This window comes from Notolepis coatsorum (genome assembly GCF_963971535.1).
Source record: "Notolepis coatsorum genome assembly, chromosome: 17".
Taxonomy (NCBI): Eukaryota; Metazoa; Chordata; class Actinopteri; order Aulopiformes; family Paralepididae; genus Notolepis; species Notolepis coatsorum.
Window position 1 is genome coordinate 104,257,740 of NC_140181.1, and position 23,782 is coordinate 104,281,521.

The 23,782-nt window shown below is 41.8% G+C and overlaps 1 protein-coding gene across 1 annotated transcript in view; it reads left to right on the forward strand.

The window, feature by feature from the left end:
- Positions 1-23,782, forward strand: part of cacna1fa (calcium channel, voltage-dependent, L type, alpha 1F subunit a) — a gene marked incomplete at its 3' end in the record, with an annotated part of 242,326 nt that overhangs the window by 12,482 nt on the left and 206,062 nt on the right. Inside the window, 8 exon segments of the mRNA XM_084333608.1 lie at positions 1,908-2,047; positions 5,020-5,165; positions 11,935-12,087; positions 14,865-15,061; positions 16,817-16,920; positions 17,784-17,926; positions 22,639-22,707; positions 22,983-23,046. Coding sequence (XP_084189734.1) covers positions 1,908-2,047; positions 5,020-5,165; positions 11,935-12,087; positions 14,865-15,061; positions 16,817-16,920; positions 17,784-17,926; positions 22,639-22,707; positions 22,983-23,046 — 1,016 coding nt within the window.

The window sequence follows — 23,782 nt, forward strand, 5'->3', positions numbered from 1 at the left end:
TAAATATATCAAAACATACTTGTTCATACTTCGCTGTTCATACTCTTTGCACATAAACTGCCCAATTGCACAGCCCTGCTAATTATCCCATCCCACTGCATTGTTATTTTATTCAAATTAGTGTATACTTGACCACATCTTGCCCAGTTGTACAGCCCTGGCCTATTCTTATATATATATTTAATTTTTTACTTAGAATTGTACTATTGTACTCGTGTGGCAGTGAAAGGGTTAACCTTCTGTCATGTGGCAGTGAAAGGGTTAATGTTGCACCGAAAACGACCAAAAGCTAATTCCTTGTATGTGAAAACGACTTGGCAATAAAGACCTTTCTGATTCTGATAACGCCATACGGTGGGTGCCTGGTTTACAGCGTCAGGCTGAGGTAGTGTCAGCAGTGATTAGCAGTATTAGGCTAAAGGTTACTGAGTAGGGATCGGGTGACCAGCTTAAGCTTGTCTTAGGCAGTGGGTTAACCCTTTCACTACCACACTACAGAAGGTTAACCTTTCACTACCACACTACAGACGGTTAACCCTCTGTAGTGTGGCAGTGAAAGGGTTTCCGTAGTGTGGTTGTGAAAGGGCTAATCCTTTGTCGTGTGGCATTGAAAGGGTTAACATTCTGTATTGTCGCAGTGAAAGGGTTAACCAGTTGGTAGTGTGGTAGTGAAAGGGTTAGAAAGCTACTGGGATGGGAGTCTGTGCTGTGTGATTAGAATATGATTTCGATCTTTTCTTAATAGCGAACAAGCGATCAAACAAGCGAGTTAGCTGGCTGCAAGCTAACGTCTTTTCTAGGAACAAAAGCATTAATTCCGAAAGTTACATTGTTGATGTTTGAAATGTTAACATACAGTTTAGCTTACCACCACCGGTATGACTGTGTATGAACGAATAATGGACTCTGTAAGCGCTCTGGGGTCACTGGGGTGTCATGAAGAGCGCTATATAAATCCAATCCATTATTATTATTATTATTATTATTTAGACCCCTCTCCAGGTAGCCCATCTACCCCAGATGGTCTCGGGATCAAATCCCATCAGGAGCTTCTTTTCTGTGGCTTTCCCACTCAGGCTTAACCCTTTCACTGCCACACTACAGAAGGTTAACTCTTTACTATCACACTACAGACGGTTACCGTCGGTAGTGTGATAGTAAAGAGTTAACCTTCTGTAGTGTGGCAGTGAAAGTGTTAAGTTCAAACTGTCTCACAAAAACAAATCAAACAACAACACGATAAGAGAAGATAAGATAAGATAAGATCTTCCTTTATTGATCCCCTTGTGGATATTCAGGCTTCATAGCAGCATGGGGGAGGGGTCACACAAGGTCCTTGAAGTGCTTAAAGTGCTTGATTTTTTACCAAAAAAAGTCAAGGCCTGGAATTCCTTGAAAATAGCCCATTTCTTTAACAAGGTGCTTAAAAAGTCCTTGAAATTCAAATCAACCATTCACATTGAAAGTTTTGTTCATCCATGATAAAGAAAAATTCAGAATCAAGAAATAATTTCTTTATTTAAAGTGTAACTAATTGTCGGAAATAGGTTTTAAGCCATAAATATTGGATCAGATAATTTTTTTCTATAAAAAAAAATGCATTTAAAAGTGAATTGTATCCTTTTAAATGCCCTTTTAAAATGAAAAATAGTGCTTGGAAAAGTACTTGCAAGTCCTTGAATTTCATTTTGCAATGTCTGTGGGAACCCTGGGTAATAGTAGAAAGACATAAATATAGGCAATACAATTTGATCTGAATATAAAAATATGAGGGAAAAAACTTATACGAATAGAATCCCCAAACTCACCTCCACCAATCAAATGTCTCCATTCGCTGACTCCTAAAAAGCAAAGATGATGTGCCGGTGACCTCTGGACTGTCCTCCTCTCCTCTTCTTTGTGCTCAGGAACAAGTGGAGTATGTCTTCCTCGTCATCTTCACCATTGAGACGTTCACCAAGATCCTGGCGTACGGCTTGGTCATGCATCCCAGCGCCTACATCCGCAGCGGGTGGAACTTGCTTGATTTCGTCATCGTCATCGTCGGGTACGTTTTGGCTCTTTCTGTGTGCTTTTGTTTTGTGAGTGTTATAGGCTACGTTCACACTGCCAACGAAAGTTGCCCCTAATCTGATTACAGAGGTTATATATGGTTATATACCTAGTAGACATATATGTATATGGGGTGTAAAGGTACACGTATCCGTACCGAACCGTTTCAGTACTGGACCTTAGGTTCAGTACGGCTGTGTACCGAACGAATACAACGGTATGTTAACCACTAACGACCGCTCACCGGGGGCTGTTTTTTTTTCACAATCTAATATTCTAATATTTTAGATAGTCGATTATTAATTTCAATATAGAATATTCGTTGACAGCCCTACTTAACAGTTACTGCACACACTACATCACCCCTGAGTGGAACATGGAAAGCCAAACTTTCCCCCACAGTACCGAAAACCCGTACCGAACCGTGACTTCAAAACCGAGGTACGTACCGAACCGTGGTTTTTGTGTACTGTTACACCCCTAATATATATATAGGTTATATGGTTATATACCTAGTAAATGGTAAATGGTAAATGGCTGCATTTATATAGCAGCTTTTATCCAAAGCGCTTTACAATTAGTTCCTCACATTTTACCCATTCACTCACACATTCACACACCGACGGCGGAGGCAGCCATGCAAGGTGCCAACCTGCTCATCGGGAGCAGTTAGGGGTTAAGTGTCTTGCTCAAGGACACTTCGACACTTTGCCCGGGAGGAGCGGGAATCGAACCGGGAATCTCTGGATTACCAGGCGACAGTGGTAGTGGGAGTTATGGTTATATACCTAGTAGACATATATAGAGAGGTTATATGGTTATATGTGTATATATATATACCTAGACATATATATAGAGAGGTTATATGGTTATATGTGTATATATATACCTAGTAGACATATATATAGAGAGGTTATATGGTTATATACCTAGTACTAGTATTAGGGCTGTCCCTGACTAAGGATTTGGATGGTCGACTATGATTGGCAAAAATTTGCCGTTAGTTGACTATTGGTCAAAAAAATTACAAAAAATAAGAAAAAAAAATAAGTATAATATTCTTAAATTTGTTTTTCTTAATTCTTTTTTATTTTATTTGTATCATTCCATTAATTAAAAAAAAATTATTCAACTAAGAGGTTGGTAGTCGCTCCTTTCGACCGATTAGTCGACTAATCGACTAATAGGGGTCAGCCCTAATATATATATATATATAGGTTATATGGTTATATACCTAGTACACATATAGATAGGTTATATGGTTATATACTACACATATATATAGAGGTTATATGGTTATATACCCAGACAGTACACATATATATATATATAGGTTATATGATCATATACCTAGTACTAGGGGTGTACACCAAACGGTACACCAAAACCACAGTACGGTCAAGGTTCGGTACGGGTTTTCGGTACAGTGGGGGAAAGTTTGGCTTTCCATGTTCCACTCAGGGGTGATGTAGTGTGTGCAGTAACTAATTGTACTTGTAGGGCTGTCAACGAATATTCTATATTGAAATTAATAATCGACTTTTTTCTTAATAATAATTAGGGATGTCCAATATTATCGGCCTACCGATATTGGCATTAAAATGTGATATCGGAAATTATCGGTATCGGTTTTACATTTATCTAACCTTTATTTACCCAGGAAAGCAAGTAAGAACTAATTCTGATTTTATTTATTGTCAAAAGTATGCATAATGTTGTGTTAATTCCACGACAAGAGATATGTAATGTTAATTACCTGAAATTATTCCGTTTGGGGGGGGGGGGGGGGGGGGGGCCTGCATATATCGGTATTGGTTGATATTGGTATCGGAAATTAAGAGTTGGACAATATCGGTATATCGGTATCGGTAAAAAAGCCAATATCGAACATCCCTAATAATAATAATTATATTAAATTGTGAAAAAGACAGCCCCTGGTGGGCGGCCGTTAGTGGTTAACATACCGTTGTATTCATTCGGTACACAGCCGTTCGGTACGGTGCACACTGAGACGGTTCGGTGCGGATATGTGTACCTTTACACCGCTACCTAGTACACATATATAGAGAGGTTATATGGTTATATACCTTCTCAGTGGGTTATTTAAATTTTTTCTCTACTTACGTAAATCTTTATTATAATTTTTTACTTTTCATAAATGTGTACGTTATTCTTGATTGTAATCTTGCTGCAATAAATAACAGATTTGATGCGACACGCGGCGTGACCGGATAACAGGTGACATGACGTGACGCCCGCTGTCCGTGTGTGTGTGCTGCTGCAGGCTGTTCAGTCAATCAATCAATCAATCAAATCCTTTATTTAACCAGATAAGCATCATTGAGATTAAAATCTCTTTTTCAAGAGCGATCTGGCCAAGCAAGGCAGCAGAAAGTTTCAACATAAAAAAGAACATCACAATAAAATACAGATAAAACATTTACATCAAGCTCCAATTTCAGGCAAGTTATCAAACAGGTAAATGATCAAACACAGTTGCACTGACCAAGGGAACTGAGTTCGTAGGATTTTAAAATGGCTTTGAATTCTCCGAGGGTGACCAGTCCTGGTAATTTTAGGTCCTCCTGTATCTTGTTCCAAGATGAAGGAGCAGCATATTTAAAAGCCCTTTTTCCCAATTCAGTTCTCATATGGGGAACTTCCAGTGTTAGAACAGTGTGGCGTGATGCCCACTGTCCGTGTGTGTGCTGCTGCAGGCTGTTCAGTGTGACGTCACGCCCGCTGTCCGTGTGTGTGTGCTGCTGCAGGCTGTTCAGTGTGATGATGCCCGCTGTCCGTGTGTGTGTGCTGCTGCAGGCTGTTCAGTGTGACGTCACGCCCACTGTCCGTGTGTGTGTGCTGCTGCAGGCTGTTCAGTGTGATGATGCCCGCTGTCCGTGTGTGTGTGCTGCTGCAGGTTGTTCAGTGTGATGATGCCCGCTGTCCGTGTGTGTGTTGCTGCTGCAGGTTGTTCAGTGTGATGGCAGAGGGCATGACGGACCACAAGCCGGGGGAGGCCCACCACGCCGCGGGGAAACCTGGAGGTCTGGACGTCAAGGCTCTCAGGGCCTTCAGGGTGCTGCGTCCACTGAGGCTGGTCTCTGGAGTACCTAGTGAGTTCACCGTGCGTGTGTGCGTGTGTGTGTGTGCGTGTGTGTGTGTGTGTGTGTGTGTGTGTGTGTGTGCGGGTGCGGGTGTATGTGTGTGCGTGCGTGCGTGGGTGTGTGGGTGTGTGCGTGAATTAACAATTTATTGATTACTATGCATGCCACGTAAGTAAGTAGTGATTAAGTAGTGAGCCATTATTAGAGACTGATCCAGTGATTGTCTTACACCTAGAGTGCCTAGAGTCTGTACTGAACTTGATGCAGTGATTGTCTTACACTTAACACTTTGAATGCCCAGCAGGGGGCGCACATTTAGTGCTTGAATGCGCACATCCACTCCAATGTTAACGTTAATATTGCCTAATCTATGTTTTAAATTATGGCTATGTGTCTAATCTGCCCGTCGCATTATCAATGACCCATTTCCAGTCAACATTGTCGAAGCAGATTGTTTTTTTATCGGTTCATTTCCGTTTGATAGCATTTTGAAAAGCACTCATTTTCACGGAAAAAATAAGACATTCTATGATAATCGCCCTTTACTGTAATATTCTAGAACGTTGTCATTTTGCGGCCTATTTATGAATCATTTTCAAATAAACGCTAGATTATCGATAGTATCGGATCGGTATATCGCTAGTGCCGTGCACTGAAAATCGATTCTCTCAGTTCCTGATCACTCTTAGAGTCAAACAGCCATATCACATAATCACATAAAAGCTAATATCTCCGTGAAAACGGGTCTGATTATCCTAAGACTGGTAACATAGATTCCTTACCTGAGATCAGATGGTATCCAAATGGATTATTCCAATTCCTGATCGCCATTCGAAAAAATCGATCCTTTTATTGATCCCACGAGTATACTGTAAAAACACATAATCCCCGCTGCTCTGAGGGTCCAGAGTGGAGCTGATCGACCCCGGCTGCGTGAGTGAGAAGTAAAATGTGGAGTGCGGGTTTTTTTTTCTCATTCATTTTCACTGAGTCCAATCCAAAAGGGTGAATTACCATCTGGGAGACGATAGGGGGCGCTTTTTTCACATCTGAGTGCCTGGAGTGGCTGATTTTCCAACGGTAGACTTGGTTGATGAAATATGATTTCAGAGCGCTAATAAATAAAAAAAAGAGAAAATACGAGAATTCTCGTGAGTGGGCATTCTGCGGGGGGTAAACCCGAGAAAACTCGGGTTGGGCAATCAAAGTGTTAAGAGTGCCTAGAGTCTGTACTGAACTTGATCCAGTGATTGTCTTATACTTAATAATAATAATAATAATAATAATAATAATAATAATAATAATAATAATAATAATAATAATAATAATAATAATAATAATAATAATAATAATAATAATAATAATAATAATAATAATAATAATAATTCATTTTCAAAGACCCAAAGTCGCTGACAATAGGCAAAAAAAGAAACAAAGAAAACAAAGAAACATAGAACCACAGGGAAACAGAGAACAATAAGAATACACAGGAACATAAAACCATGAGTAACGGATAACAAATACGGGAGTGAGCAGGGGAGACAGTTGGGAAGAAAGTAAGGGAAAACCAAGGGGGGGGGGGGGCAGGAGAGGAGAGAACGTAGGGCAGGGAGAAATGGTGGTGGGTTGGAGGAGGGTGGTTATGGGTAAGGAAGGTTGAAGGCTAGGGAGAACAGGTAGGTTTTGAGTCTGGATTTGAAGGTGGAGAGTGAGGGAGAGTCTCTGATGGTCTGAGGGAGGGAGTTCCAGAGTCGGGGTGCAGCTCGTGAGAATGCCCGGTCACCAAAACTTTTGAGTTTGGATGACGGGACAGTGAGGGAAAGAGTGGAAGAGGACCGGAGGGAACGGGCGGGGCGGTAGGGGAGAAGGAGGTCAGTCAGGTAGGGGGGGGCCAGGCTATGGAGGGCTTTGAAGGTGAGGAGTAGTGTTTTGAAGTTGATGCGTTCCTTGATCGGGAGCCAGTGGAGGGTGCCTAGAGTCTGTACTGAACTTGATCCAGTGAGTGTCTTACACTTAAGAGTGCCTAGAGTCTGTACTGAACTTGATGCAGTCGTTGTCTTACACTTAAGAGTGCCTATGAGTCTGTACTGAACTTGGTAGATCTGCTTTGGGCTTCTCTGCCCCTACATCATGGAACTAGACACTCTAGACACTAGAGAAACTAGACACTCTAGTGTCTATGGGTCGGTTTAGAACCTTAATGACCAATCAGGTCACCACAATATGTAATTGTTTTAAAATTGTTACCTCTGTTTTTTTTTATTATTATTTTCAATGTCTTTGTTTTATTTTTTTTAAATGTGCTCTTAATTGTTCTGATTGTCTGATGTTTCTGTATTTATTAACCATTTCACTACCATTGTTGTGAAAGGGTTAAACCATTGTCGTGTGGCAGTGGAAGGGTTAACCTTCTGTATTGTCACAGTGAAAGGGTTAACACTTTGGTAGTGTGGTAGTGAAAGGGTTAACGCACCATGACACTGTGAATTGAGTTAGACCACTCAGTGTATTTATTGAGTATAAATAAAGATGGAGTGAATGAATGAATGGAAGGGAGGGGCCCACACGGTGGGATTACAAGACACCACTGTAAAACAAGAGGAAGTCTCACAGAGCAGAGCCCACAGTGTGTGTGTGTGTGTGTGTGTGTGTGTGTGTGTGTGTGTGTGTGTGTGTGTGTGTGCATGTACTAGGGCTGTACCGAATGTCAACATTCAAAGCTTCTATTGAAGTATTCGAACAAAGCTTCGAATGCCTGTCGTCATATTTTATGACGTAATAATATTTTTTTTAAATATCCTCAAACTAAATCCTCAATTTGAATAAAGTGATTCATCTGATTAAATTAGTCTTTATTTTTTTTATTAAATCAACTTTCTTTAACACTTTGAATGCCCATCACGAGATATCTCGGGTTATCAGCCCGCCCCCTGAATGCCCATCACGAGAATTCTCGTGATTTTTTTTTTATTAGCGATCTAAATTCATATTTCATCAACCGAGTGTACCGTTGGTAAACCAGCCTCATCAGGCGCTCAGATGTGAAAAAAGCGCCCCCTATCGTCTCCCAGATGGTAATGCACCCTTTTGGATTGGACTCAATGAAAATGGATGAGAAAAAAAAACTCCGGAATCCACATTTTACTTCTCACGCATGTAACCGGAGCCGATCAGATTCATTGTGGACCCTCAGCACAGCGTGTAATATGTGTTTTACAGTATACGCGTTGGATCAATAAAAGGATCTATTTTTGGAATGGCGATCAGGAATTGGAATAATCCATTTGGATACCATCTGATCTCAGGTAAGGAATCTATTTTACCAGTCTTAGGATAATCAGACCTGTTTTCACGGAGATATAAGCTTTTCCCCTATATGTGATATGGCTGTTTGACTGTGCGAGCGATCAGGAACTAAGAGAATCGATTTTCAGCTTGCGGCACCAGCGTGCATACGTACACATAATATACTATCGATAATCTAGCATTTATTTGAAAACGATTCATAAATAGGCCGAAAAATTACAGCATTCTAGAATATTACAGTACAGGGCGTTTATCACGGATTATTTTTTTTTCTTCTTGAAAACGAGGACTTTTCAAAATGCTATCAAACGGAAATGAACCGATAAAAAAACAATCCGCTTTGACAATGTTGACTGGAAAATGAGTCATTGATAAGCGACGGGCAGATTAGACACATAATTTAAAACATAGATTAGGCGATATTAATGCTAACATTGAAGTGGATGGTGGGCATTCAAGCACTAAATGTGCACCCCCTGCTGGGCACTGAAAGTGTTAATGAATATAACTCGTCAGTTTCGTCAACATAAATATTCCAATAAGGGCACGGTTGGTACGAAAGTAATGGTGACGTCCTGATGGAGCGCTAGGGGTGGATGCAGATAGGCTACTTCATTTATGATAAATGTTTTATTTACATTTTTATGACGAGTCATATACTATAATAGTATAATATTATAATATTAGTGTAGCCTAATCTTTATCTGCAACTGTGAAGAAAAACCCCATTGGTTTAAACAGAATGAATACACATACAAAAAAAATATATATATATTTTAATACAAAATAAAAAATTCAAATGTTGATTTAGAATTCAAATGTCAACATTATGAACGAAGCTTTGAAGCTTCGAACTATTCGGTACAGCCCTAGCATGTACAACCATATGCGTGTGAGTGTGTGTAGGCCTATACGTGTCACTCACTTGCTGTGTGTACTGTTGAAGTGTCTCAGGGTGTAAAGTACTTGAGTAATTGTACTTTGTTACAATACTTAACTTTGTTTTTGGGGATTTGTACTTTACTCAAGTATTATTAGGTTTGTATACTTGTACTTTTACTCAATTACATTTCAGAGAAAAAAAACTTTTTACTCCTTACATTTAAAATGCAGCCCTACAAAGTACAAAGTACAAATCTCGCAGGTCCAACTATTTTAATTCGTATATTTGTTTCTCTGGCCGAACTAACATTAATGTTATTAATCCTGCAGCCGTGCTTTATTTAAAAACAGCCAATCAAATGGAAAATGAACCCGCCCATACCCATGCTGTCCTTGTGCAAGACTAGAAAGCGGGGATCTTTGATTAAACACCTGCTATAAGAAGAATAGACAACATCACAACATCATATTAGTTTATATGCGGATGACGTAATATTGTTCATGCAAAACCCTACCACCTCACTGCCTCATCTTCTCAAGTTGATTGATGATTTTGGCAATCTATCGGGATTTAGGAAGGCCAAAATCGGCCTTCCTCCCACTTAATGTCTCTGCGAAGGCAACATTCCTTCCAGGAAATATACCAATGGTAGAACATTTTAGATGTCTTGGAGTTGAAATATTCCCTACTATAAGCCAAACGGTGAAGTATAATTATACAAGACTTCTAGATAGGATCACAAATGACTTTGACAGGTGGTCAAAACTTAAAAACTCAGTACAGGCCCGAGTATCAATAGTTAAGATGGATGTTTTACCTAGAATCAACTTCTTTAGCTCAATGTTACAGTTACCCCCTCCTGCTGATTACTGAAAAAAATTACACTCCACCGCATATAAATTTATTTGGAATAACAAACCTCCACGAATAAAAAGATCCACTGCACAGAGAAACAAAGCCGACGGAGGTTTAGCATTTCCAGACTTCTACCACTATTTTAAAGCGTTCTCTTTAAGACCACTGAGCACCTGGTTTGATCCTCAAGCATCTGTATCCTGGAGAACATTAGAAGAAAACATAGTGGCACCACATAGATTGCAGGATATAGTATACATCAAATTATCAATTAAGCAATGCGACTTGAAATTTGGCCCTCTTATAACACATGTGATTCGGATATGGCGTGACACACAGACATTTTTTACTAACCAACACAAATGGCATAGCCATTCTCCCATATTTAATAACAATGCACTCCTTATTGCACAACGACCTATCAGATATCCCAAATGGGAAAAGCAAGGCATACATACATTGGGAGATATATTCAACGAACAGGGTTTCTGTAGCTATCATGAAATTCAGAACAAATTTAACCTCACCAGCTCCACTTATTATTTCTATATACAGTTATTAGCAACTTTGAAGGCTCATGGAGTCCCATTAAAGATACCACTTGAGCACCACAGATATCACAAATTCTTCTATGAAAGGGAGACATCGAGAGGCTTCGTATCTGACTTTTATCATCACTTACTAACGTCTCGTATTGAATCCTTTCCCTAGACTCAGTTTGGAGGAGGGATATACCAGACTTGAAAGTAGATTTTTATTGGCTAGAAGTCTGGGCAAACGTTCGACTAGCCTCACGCAACCCGGACCATCAACAGATTAATCTTAATTATATTCATAGGACTTACCTGACATCTATAAGATTGAACCGAATGGGGCTTAAACAAGACTCTCTATGCTCCTTGTGTCTAAGAGGTGATATAGGTACATTTATGCATATGTATTGGGAATGCCCCCCTGTTAAGATATTCTGGGAAGAAGTCACTACGCAATGATCAGAATTTTTATTTCTGAACATACCTGTAATGCCTTCTGTATTGTTGTTGAATGATGTTTCGCAGTTAGCAGCCTCTATACAGCTAAAGAGACAGTCTTACGGCGGCTAAAAAGTTGATAGCATCACGATGGATTCAACCGGATAAAATGTGCCGGAAGGTATGGGTTCTTACCTATCTCAATGTGATTTATTTAGAGATATCTACAGCAAGAATTTTAGGTGTCAATGAAGCCAGCATTGCAATCTGGTTAGAAGTGGTGGAGAGAATAAAGGTTAGCATATGAATTGTAATCTCTGGTTAGAAACGAATAATGGATGGATTATCCAAGGGGGGTCCTGAGGGGGGGGGGAAGAAGAACGAGCAAGAGCATATGTATGTACTGTATTGGGGATTATTTATATATCTCGTAACCTACATTTATTGATTCAAATACAGGAATGTATATTCCTGTGATTTATTGAGATATTTACTGTTAATGTTTGTCTTGTCAAAAAAGAATAAAAAAAATTGTTAAAAAAAAGGCGAATAGACAGTCAGAAAAAAAGTTTTTACTTTTTAGTACTTAAGTATATTTAAAAGTAGAAACTTTTTTACTTCTCAAGTGTGTTTTTAGCCAGATACTCTGACTTTTACTTGAGTAGGACTTTGAGACGGTACCCATACTTTCACCCAAATATAATTTCTGGGTACTTTTTACACCCCTGATGTGTGTGTTTGTTCCCCCCCCCCCCCCCCCCAGGTCTGCAGATCGTGTTGAACTCCATCATGAAAGCGATGGTTCCTCTGCTGCACATCGGCATGCTCGTCATGTTCGTCATCATCATCTACGCCATCATCGGCCTGGAGCTGTTCCTGGGCAGGATGCACAAGACCTGCTACTACCTGAACTCAGGTTTTGATTGATTGATTGATTAAATTGATTGATTGATTGATTGATTGATTGAAAAGTTTATTAACAGATTGCAGAATGGGTACAGTACAGTACAGCTCAATACATACAATTGTTAAGGGGATGCAGACCAGAGAAAGACTTTCGTCTTGTTTACATCAGGGTCCCCCATTTCTGCACTCTTTTAAGACCAATGATACACATTTAAACACAATGATTCAGTATTAATCTTCTGTAGTGTGGCAGTGAAAGGGTTAACCTTCTGTCGTGTCGCAGTGAAAGGGTTAACCGTTTGGTAGTGCGGCAGGATGCACAATACCTGCTACTACCTGGGCTCAGGTCTGCCCTCACAAGGAGAAACAGCTACTTTTAAGACCAATGATACGCCTTTAAACACAATGATTCAGTATTAACCCTTTCACTACCACACTACAGAAGGTTAACCCTTTCACTACCACACTACAGACGGTGACTGTGTGGCAGTGGAAGGGTTGACCTTCTGTAGCGCGGTTGTGAAAGGGTTAACCCCTTGTCGTGTGGCAGTGAAAGGGTTAACCTTCTGTATTGTCGCAGTGAAAGGGTTAACCATTTGGTAGTGTGGTAGTGAAAGGGTTAACCATTTGGTAGTGTGGTAGTGAAAGGGTTAACAGGGTATCTGCAGGGTATTTAAAATGTCTTAAAAAGTATTACATTTATAATTCTCAATTTAAGACCTTAAAGTTTAAACGGTATTAAAACATGTTAGATTGAATTTGCACAGGTATACAATTTTCTAGGGGGCTGTCAGGAGATTAAATAATATTATATGAAATGTTCTTGTATTCAAGTAGTTTTCTGCAGGGCTACCGGGAGCTTGGTGCGTCTGGCGAGAGCTTGTATGGAAGGCGCGATCATTTATATTGGCGTGCAAGTCCAGCTAGTATGGTTGTGAAATTGGTATTAAAAATCTAAGTGATGTTAAAAATTTCTTAGCAAGTCTTAGATTTACCTTGTTGAAACCTGCAGTTACCCTGATTAAATGTGTTATTGTTGATTTGTTATATAACACTTAACTCATTCTGCGCCAGTCACGAGAAAAGTCGGGTTAACTCGCCAACCGTTCAGCGCCAATCACGAGAAAACTCGGGTTTTAATCGTTATTTCTTTTATTAGCTATATCCATTAATTTTTCATCCACCCAGCCTGATGTTATCATTGGGAATGGGTCTGAGCTCGCAAAAGGGCAAATACCGCCGCCTACGCCTTCCAGCCGGTATTGCACTCCATTAGGAATGATGTAGTTTCTCTTCTGGGCCGATCTGAGCCATGCGGGCAGGGTTTAAATATTCCGGCAGGATGAGCGTTTACAACGATACATCTGCGAGGCTGCCCCCCCCCCTTCATATGCAATGCCGGACAATGTGGGACGGACCTCCACAATTTCTTCTTTCCTTGTGACAATATTGTCACCCACTGTAACTGAGAAGCCGTCGGTCTTGCTGAGTTTGTTATTTGAACCGAAGAGAATGGACTCTGTTTTGCCCATGTGCAATGATAGTTTGTTATCAGCGAGCCATATGCAGATTTTGCCTAGTTCTGAGCTGAGGGTTTTTTCAACCTGTAACTTGTTCTTGTCAGAGACCAGCAGGGCTGAGTCGTCCGCAAACAGGAACAAGTTGCAGTCACAAGCTGACGACATGTCATTTGCATTCATTAGGAACAGTAGCGGTCCTAGTATGCTTCCTTGTGGAACACCATATGCCAGTGGGGGGCATATGCGACCAACGTTCAAGACAGGGAAGGGAAGAATTGGCACAGTGGAATTGGGATGGGAGAAAAGTAGAAAAAGAGGAGAAAAAGTGGATAAAAAATATATATATTTTAAGCACTCGCAAATTTCGCAGTATCCCCATTGATTAAAGCGATGGCGTTCTAGCGCCCCCTGGCGCTGAATGAGTTAATTATAATACTCACAAGTTGACAACGTTAACATGCACACATTTAAACACAACTAACCAATACATAATGTTGTATGTATCTACACACCTATCTACACACTATCATTTCCAGTTTCAAATCGACACACCCATTTCAATGATGATATGTTAAAGAAATGTTTTTGAACGTAGCTGCTTTAACCTCCCAGGTTAACACAAACACAATAACTAGGAGCAACCTGAATAGTAGGGAATGACTAGGAGCATATTGAATAGTAGGGAATGACATTTAATATTTTAACAAAATAGAAAAATTGCTGTTGGAATGTAGGCTCTCATGCTCGTTATTCACATCATTTGACTGATGGTCTGCTGTCCTCCTCCTCCCCCCCCCTCCTCATCCTTCTCCTCATCCTCCTCTTCCTCCTCCTCCTCTTCCTCCTCCTCCTGCTCCTCCTCTTCCTCCTCCTCTCTCCTCCTCCTCCTCTTCCTCCTCTGCCTCCTCCCCCTCCTCCTCCTCTTCCTCCTCTGCCTCCTCCTCCCCCTCCTCCTCCTCTTCCTCCTCCTCCTCCTCCTGCTCCTCCTCTTCCTCCTCTGCCTCCTCCCTCCTCCTCCTCCTCCTCCTCCTGCTCCCCCTCTTCCTCCTCCCTCTGCCTCCTCCTCCTCCACCTCCTCCTGCTCCCCCTCCTCTTCCTTCTCCTCCTCCTCCTGCTCTTCCTCCTCTGCCTCCTCCTCCTCCTCCTGCTCCCCCTCCTTCTCCTCCTCCTCCTCCTCTTCCTTCTCCTCCTCCTCCTCCTCTGCCTCCTCCTCTTCCTTCTCCTCCTCCTCCTCCTCCTCCTCCTCTGCCTCCTCCTCCTCCTCCAGAGATCATGGTGGATGAAGATCCCACTCCCTGTGCGTTCGCCGGGAACGGCCGCTTCTGCGTCACGAACGTCTCAGAGTGCCGCGGCAGGTGGGAGGGGCCTAACGGCGGCATCACCAACTTCGACAACATATTCTTCGCCATGTTGACCGTCTTCCAGTGCATCACCATGGAGGGCTGGACAGACGTGCTCTACTGGGTAACTAGTATTCATATATAGAGGTTATAGTACACATATATATAGAGGTTATATAACTAGTACACATATATAGAGGTTATAGTGCACATATATATAGAGGTTATATAACTAGTACACATATATAGAGGTTATAGTACACATATCTATAGAGGTTATATAACTAGTACACATATATAGAGGTTATAGTACACATATATATAGAGGTTATATAACTAGTACACATATATAGAGGTTATAGTACACATATATATAGAGGTTATATAACTAGTACACGTGAATGAATGAAAACTAGGGATGTCCGATATTATCGGCCTACCGATATTATCGGCCGATAGTGGCATTAAAATGTAATATCGGAAATGATCGGTATCGATTTTCAAATTATTTAAATTTGTTTACATTTATTTAACCTTTATTTTTTTTTTTAAATACTTTATTTCTCAGTTTACTAGACAAGAACAGACAAACAAAAAGGAGGAGACAGAACAAAAATAAACAGACATAACAAAACAAAAAAAAAGGGTCTGCCAGACAGGAAAATAAAATAACAGTGTGACTTAACTCAAAGCATTAAAGTGTGTTGTATAGCCAGGTGTTACAAGGTGCAGGTCAAACATGATATACAGGGGTGAGTCTCTGCAGAGTGCAGTTATTTGTCCTTCAGATAGTCAATGAATGGGCTCCATATGTCCGAAAACCTGTTGTGCTCTTTGGATCTGTAATAGCGGATCCTCTCCATCTGTATGTATTTAACCTTTATTTACCCAGGCAAGCAAGTACGAAGAAATTCTTATTTTATTTATTGTCAAAAGTATGCATAATGTTGTGTTAATTCCACGACAAGAGATATGTAATGTTAATTACCTGAAAGGATTCCGTTGTTTTGGGGGGAAACCCTGCATATATCGGTATCGGAAATGAAGAGTTGGACAATATCGGTATATGGACACCACAGCTACATTGGACCAGCCATAGTGGACAGACCAGATGCGTTGTTTTGCGTGTTTATAGCACTAGTTTGCAACACTAGTCCATTGAGGCTTTTCTAAAAGATATAATAAAATGAACAGTAAAATACAGAATTAAACAAATCAGAACAAATAGTTATCAGAGCAAGAGTCCATGATCAAAACAACAAAACCAGTCCGTGTCAACATATGTGAGCACTGCTGCTTTGATTTCAGCCATACCTTGAGTCCTCTGCTGAAGACGTTGGCATTGGACTCCAGTTTTAAGCCAGTAGGCAGAGAGTTCCATAAATGTCCCCCCGTTAACAGAGAAGGCAGACTCTAGATATATGGTTATATACCTAGTACACATATATATAGAGGGGTTATATGGTTATATTCCTAGTACACATATATATAGAGAGAGAGGTTATATGGTTATATTTGTGTGTATTCCTCAGCTAGTCAGATAGTAAATTATATTGACCATATTGATCAAATTGTTTACACTGCCTGTGTTGTCTTTTACTACCTGTATACTGTGTTGTTTTACTACCTGTACCCCTCCCCCCCTCCCCCCCATGCTGCTATGATGCCTGAATTTCCCCAAGGGGATCAATAAAGGAATATCTTATCTTATCTTATCTTATATATAATACTGGATCTGTTCGCTCCAGTTCTTTCGTTCAGTACAGTCAAAATAACCAGATTTCTTATGGTTTTGTTTGATTTCTCTTTCGCGCTCTCTCTCTCTCTCTCTCCATCTATGTCTCTTTCTCTCTCCGTCTGCCTCTTCTCATCCATACAGATGAACGATGCCATTGGCTTTGAGATGCCCTGGGTTTACTTTGTGTCTCTGGTCATCTTCGGGTCGTTCTTCATCATCAACCTCGTCTTGGGCGTGTTGAGCGGGTGAGTGGTGCATAAATTACAGTCGGTCGCTTTTGCTCTGAAAAATTTATAAAATAAACAAATTCCCTTGGGTATCTCTCTGTATGTACCTGTTCGTTTGTGTGTGTATGTGTGTGCGTGTGTGTATGTGTGTGTGTGTGTGTGTGTGCCTGTGTGTGTGTGTGTGTGTGCCTGTGTGTGTGTGTGCCTGTGTGTGCGTGTGTGCGTGTGTGTGCGTGTGTGCGTGTGTGTGCGTGTGCCTGCGCGTGTGTGCGTGTGCCTGTGTGTGTGTGTGTGCGTGTGCCTGTGTGTGTATGTGCCTGTGTGTGTGTGTGTGTGCCTGTGCATGTGCGCGCGCACGTGAGTGTGTGTGTGTGCGTGCATGTGTGTGCGTGTGTGTGTCCGTGTCTGTGTCTGTGCCTGTGCCTGTGTGTGTGTGCGTGTGCGTGTGCGTGTGTGTGTGTGCGTGTGTGTGTGTGTGTGTGTGCGTGTGCGTGTCTGTGCCTGTGCGTGTGTGTGTGTGTGTATGTGCCTGTGTGTGTGTGCCTGTGCCTGTGCGCGCGCGTGAGTGTGTGTGTGTGTGCGTGCATGTGCGTGCGTGTGCGTGTGTGTGCGCGCGTGTGTGCGTGCGTGTGCGTGTGCGTGTGTGTGTGCGTGTGTGTGCGCGTGTGTGCGTGTGTGTGCGTGTCTGTGTCTGTGTCTGTGCGTGTGTGTGTCTGTGTCTGTGCCTGTGCCTGTGTGTGTGTGTGTGTGTGTGTGTGTGTGTGTGTGTGTGTGTGTGTGTGTGTGTGTGTGTGTGTGTGTGTGTGTGTGTGTGTGTGCGTGTGTGCGTGTGTGTGTGTGTGTGTGTGTGTGTGTGTGTGTGTGTGTGTGTGTGTGCTCAGAGAGTTCTCTAAGGAGAGGGAGAAGGCGGTGGCCCGTGGGGAGCTGCAGCAGGCCCAGGAGAGCCAGCAGATGGAGGAGGACATGATCGGCTACATGGACTGGCTCATCGAGGCCGAGGACGTGGATGAAGAGGGGAACAAACGTAAGGCTCGACCTTCACCACACGCCGGAGCTTTGGTTATATACTGTATCCCTAGTCAGGGGTGTAAAAAGTACCCAGAAATGATACCTAAATGAAAGTATTGGTACCGTCTCAAAATCGTACTCAAGTAAAAGTCAGAGTATCTGACTAAAAACACACTTGAGTAAAAGACAAAACGTTTCTACTTTTAAATGTACTTAAGTACTAAAAAGTTAAAGTAAACATTTTGTTGTTTCTGACTGTCTATTCTTCTGATAGCAGGTGTTTAATCAAAGATCCCCGCTTTGTAGTCTTGCACAAGGACCAATCAGCATGGGTATGGGCGGGTTAATTTTCCATTGATGGGGATTTGATTGGCTGTTTTTAAATAAAGCGCGGCCGCAGGATTAATAACGTTAACGTTAGTTCGGCCAGAGAAACAAATATACTAATTAAAATAGTTGGACCTGCTAGATTTGTACTTTGTACTTTGTAGGTCTGCATTTTAAATGTAAGGAGTAAAAACTATGTATTTTTTCTCTGAAATGTAATTGAGTAAAAGTACAAGTATACAAGCCTAATAATACTTGAGTAAAGTACAAATCCCCAAAACAGTACTTAAGTATTGTAACAAAGTACAATTACTCAAGTACTTTACACCCCTGTACCTAGTACACATAATACAGTGGTGTACACAGATAGGGCCGAAGGCGGGCTTGAGCCCCTGCCCCAAGTGCCTTTCCACATAATTTTTTTTTCAAATGTGAAGACGGAAATGTATACTACTATCCACGAAGAATATTAAGACGGAAATGTATACTACTATCCACGAAGAATATTAAGACGGAAATGTATACTACTATCCACGAAAAATATTAAGACGGAAATGTATACTACTATCCACGAAAAATATTAAGACGGAAATGTATACTACTATCCACGAAAAATATTAAGACGGAAATATATACTACTATCCACGAAAAAAATAGACCTTATCTATTTTGAAAGTACCCCGCATCTGCATGCATATATATATATATAAAACTCTTGACTTGACTTGATATATATACGCTTGAGCTTGACCATCACCACACATTACACCAGCAGAGCCTCACCGTTATAATAGCCGTACACAAACATACATATAATAATAATAATAATAATAATAATAATAATAATAATAATAATAATAATAATAATAATAATAATAATAATAATAATAATAATAATAATAATAATAATAATAATAATAATAATAATAATAATAATAATAATAATAATAATAATAATAATAATAATAATAATAATATCTATTTTATATAGCGCTTTTCCAGATGCTCAAAGACGCTTTACATGGGTAGAAGAAACAAAACTATGGCTAAACAAAAACAGAAGAAAAATAATACATGACAAAATAAAATAAAACCGACAGAATTAGAGGTCAGTTTGAACAGGCTGACTCTAGAGGCATGTGGCAGGGCCTCAGAACAATGACAGACTACAAAGGAACCCCCCTCAAACTGAACAGTGACATCTCCTTAGCAAATGATCTCAACTCCTTCTATGCGAGGTTTGAGGCTGTGAACAACAACACCAGCCTACAAACCACGGCAATGGGGGGGGGGGGGTCTGCTGATGGAGACTCAGTGTTCAGGGTAACAGAGCATGAGGTGAGACGGATCTTTAAAAAAGTGGATATCAGGAAGGCAGCAGGACCGGACGGCATCCCCGGCCGCGTCCTAAAAGTCTGTGCCGACCAACTGGCCCCGGTATTCACTGACATCTTCAACCTGTCCTTGGAACAGGCCGTCATCCCCACCTGTCTGAAGAAGTCCACCATCATCCCTGTACCCAAAAAATCTACGCCCGCTTGCCTCAACGACTACCGCCCTGTAGCCCTCACCTCCATAGCCATGAAGTGCTTTGAGAAGCTAGTGAAGGGCTACATCTGTTCCTCCCTCCCCATCAACCTGGACCCTCTGCAATTTGCATATCGCCCCAACAGGTCCACGGAGGACGCCATAGCCCATGTGCTGCACACAGCAGCATCACATCTGGACAAGAGGCAGGGGAACTATGTGAGAATGCTGTTCATCGACTACAGCTCAGCATTCAATACCATAGTCCCCTCCAAACTCATAGCCAAGCTCAGGGACCTGGGCTTGAACTATGACCTGTGCCAGTGGGTCCTGGACTTCCTGACGGGCAGACCCCAGGTGGTAAGAGCCGGCAACTGCACCTCCTCATCCATCACGCTCAACATAGGGGCCCCCCAGGGCTGTGTTCTGAGCCCCCTCCTCTACTCCCTGTACACACATGACTGCGTAGCACAGCGGAACAACAACACCATCATCAAATTTGCTGATGACACAGTAGTGGTGGGCCTGATCTCTGCCAACGACGAAAGGGCCTACCTGGAAGAGGTAGAGAACCTGTCACAGTGGTGTCAGGAGAACTGCCTCTCCCTGAACGTCAGCAAAACAAAAGAGATGATTGTGGACTTCAGGAGGTCGGGGTCAAGGACTACAGCCCCCCTCAGCATCGACGGGGCACCAGTTGAGAGAGTGAACAGTTTCAAGTACCTCGGAGCCCACATATCCGAGGACTTGACATGGACCACACACATTGACAGTGTTGTGAAGAAGGCACGACAACGCCTCTACTTCCTCAGGCGCCTAAGGAAGTTCCAAGTCAGTCAGAAGATCCTTAGGAACTTCTACTCATGTACAATAGAGAGCATCCTGACCGGCAACATCACCTCCTGGTTTGGGAATAGCACTGCAAAGACCGTAGCAGACTACAAAGAGTGACACGTTCAGCCGAACGCACAATTAGAGGGGGCTTCCCACCCTCCAGAACATTTACAACAAGTGGTGCAAGGGGAAGGCTAAGAGAATTATTAAGGACTCGAGCCACCCGAACAACTGCCTCTTTGAACTGCTGCCGTCAGGCAAGCGATACCGGAGTCTTATGGCGAGCACAGAAAGACTCAGAAGGAGCTTCTATCCCCAGGCCATCAGGCTGCTAAACGAACAATAATCGCTAAACGAACAATAATCACTATGCAACAACCATCAAATGCACACAGCACACACACCCACACGCACACACTCACTCAAACAAACAACACACTGCAGCACCCACTCTCCACACTTTAGATCACACAAACACACTTACACTTTATATTTATTGATAAAGGATTTGCACTACAACTCGTACACCTACTGTGAATTGTACCTAAACTGCACCTCGTCCATTTATGCCTTGCACTATATAGTATTGTATATTAGTACACTGCACAGTATTGTATATTGTATGGTAACTACGTCTACGAACATTGTACATATGTCTAAACTGAACACTGTGACCTCTTTTTTTACTTCTAATTTTTACTATTTTTACTATGTTTTTATTTCATACTTATCTTGTCATGCACAGTCTCTGGAGCGCAACAGTAAGAGCATTTTGTACAAAAGTATTCTGTACTTCTGTATGACAACTATTAAAGAAACTTGAAACTTGAACTTGAAACAAAAGCAAGATTGAAAAGGTGAGTTTTGAGGGCTGATTAAAAGATGTCAGGGTGTTATCCATCACGGATATGGCTGGGGAGGGCATTCCAGAGGGAGGGGGCAGCAGCAGCAAAGGCCCTGTCGCCCCAGGTCCGGAGCCTGGTCGTGGGAGGTGTTAGGAGGTTGGCATCTGCAGACCTAAGGCGACGGGTGGGCGTGTGATGGTGGAGGAGGTCGGACAGGCAAGGAGGGGCAAGGTTGTTGAGGGCTTTAAATGTGATGAGAAGTATTTTAAATTGTATCCTGTATTTGATCGGAAACCAATGGAGGTCGTGGAGGACAGGGGTGATGTGATCAGAGCGACGGGTGGAGGTGAGCATGCGGGCAGCAGAGTTTTGGACATATTGGAGGATAGTGTATGGTGAGCCGTAGAGGATGCTGTTACAGTAATCCAGTCTTGATGATATAAATGCATGAACCAGTGTTTCAGCAGCGGAGAGTGATAGAGAGGGGCGGAGACGAGCAATGTTCCGGAGGTGGTAGAAAGCCGTTTTTGTTATGTGGTTCACATGGGGGAGGAAAGATAGGGTGGAGTCCAGGATGATGCCAAGGTTACGGACGTGAGTGGAGGGGGTGACAATGGAACACTCAATATTTAGGGAGACATCCTGGGTGTGGACATACACACGCACATGCACACAAACACAAAACACTAATACTTGCAAGCTCACACAGTCATACATGTGTACAGTTAGGGTCAGGGACATTACCACTAGTCCTAGAGACCGGCAGATGTAATGCCACCCCAGAGGAGGACAGACTTTGTTTGGTGTGTGAGTTAGAGGTGACATTGAGAATGAGGTTCACTTTCGTTTTAATGTCCTGTTTACGAGGATGTAAGGGAAATACTTTTTTTTTAGTAAAATGTCCTCCATTTATGTTGATTGTCTTCAGCTGGATGAATATGAAAGACCTTTTTGTAGCAGATTTATTTGTCAAGCTCGGGAGAGAAGACAGAATACTTTTGTTTAAGACCGAGCTGTAATCTATATTTATGTAATCCGTATGATAATGAAATGTAATGTAATAATAATGGAACACATTGGTATTTCTGGTGTCTTATAAACCCATGAGGGTTGGGCACTTTGTGTGCATGACACGAAAATAAAAGAATCAATAAATCAATCAATCATACATATTCCCCCCCCTTTGACTCCAAAGGTGCTGCTATTGCAAAGAAAAAGATGATGAAGAAGTTTGGCTGGTACAAGCACAGTGAAGATGGAGGAGGTATGACCTGTTGTTGTTGTTGTTGTTCTTCTTCTTCTTCTTATTTGAATTTCCGGCAGTGTAGACGCATCGTGGCGTATTACTGCCCTCCACAATTCTTGCTTCGCCCACACTTGAGAAAGTTTACACTCCTCTTCTTCTTCTTCTCATCTTCAAAACACATTTCTATCGTCTCTGTCTCCTTCTTGTTGTTGTCATAATTTATGTGTTTAATTGTGTCCTGTATTGTTTCATTCTCAGTTTAAATAACTGTGATTCCTCTGTGTGTCCAACAGAGTCGGATTCTGACGATGACATTGCGTATCTCGATGACGACAATGGTTGCTGTGCCTCGCTGATGTAAGAGAACAGTGAAAGCTGCACTATGGGATTCAGATTGTTTTATATTTTCATGAAAAACACAAGGAGCTAAATAACAGGTTAACCCGTTCACTGCCACACTACAGAAGGTTAACCCTTTATTATCCGTCGGTAGTGTGATATTGAAGGGTTAACCTTCTGTAGTGTGGCAGTGAAAGGGTGAACAAGCTCTTCTCGTCAGGTAGGATCAGTGCCGTGAACTCCATTAAAGGCCACATTCTCATTTGTGTGATATAAAATATGAATGGCACAAACTATAAAACAGTGCCCAAAATGACCTTGCTGGAGGAAATGTATTTTTTGTTGCAGTTATCTGCCATTCTTTAATAAGGTGCCGTTACTAGGGATGGCTGGGCATGTCCGTATCATCATTACTAGTCTATGAACGCTACACAAAGTGGGCGACATGTTGTTGGCACAGTTTGGAAATGCACAAACAAGAACCGCTGTTTTAATGTTTTTATTAGATAACGCTAAGCTAGCTGTGCGACAAACCTTTCGCAGTAACGTTAGCAAATAGGCTGGATATAGGACGTTAGCTCCTCATGCTCCACAGCTTCTAGTTGTTGTTGTCTTCCTGCAACACCTCACAACTTGCCGGATTTCAGAGCGAGATTTCTGTTTCAGTGGCAAAGAAAATTAGGTGGTAACCAATAAAAAGATAACGGGGGAAAAAAACAGCAACCTCAAGTTCAGTTGAAACTGCAAGTACGCT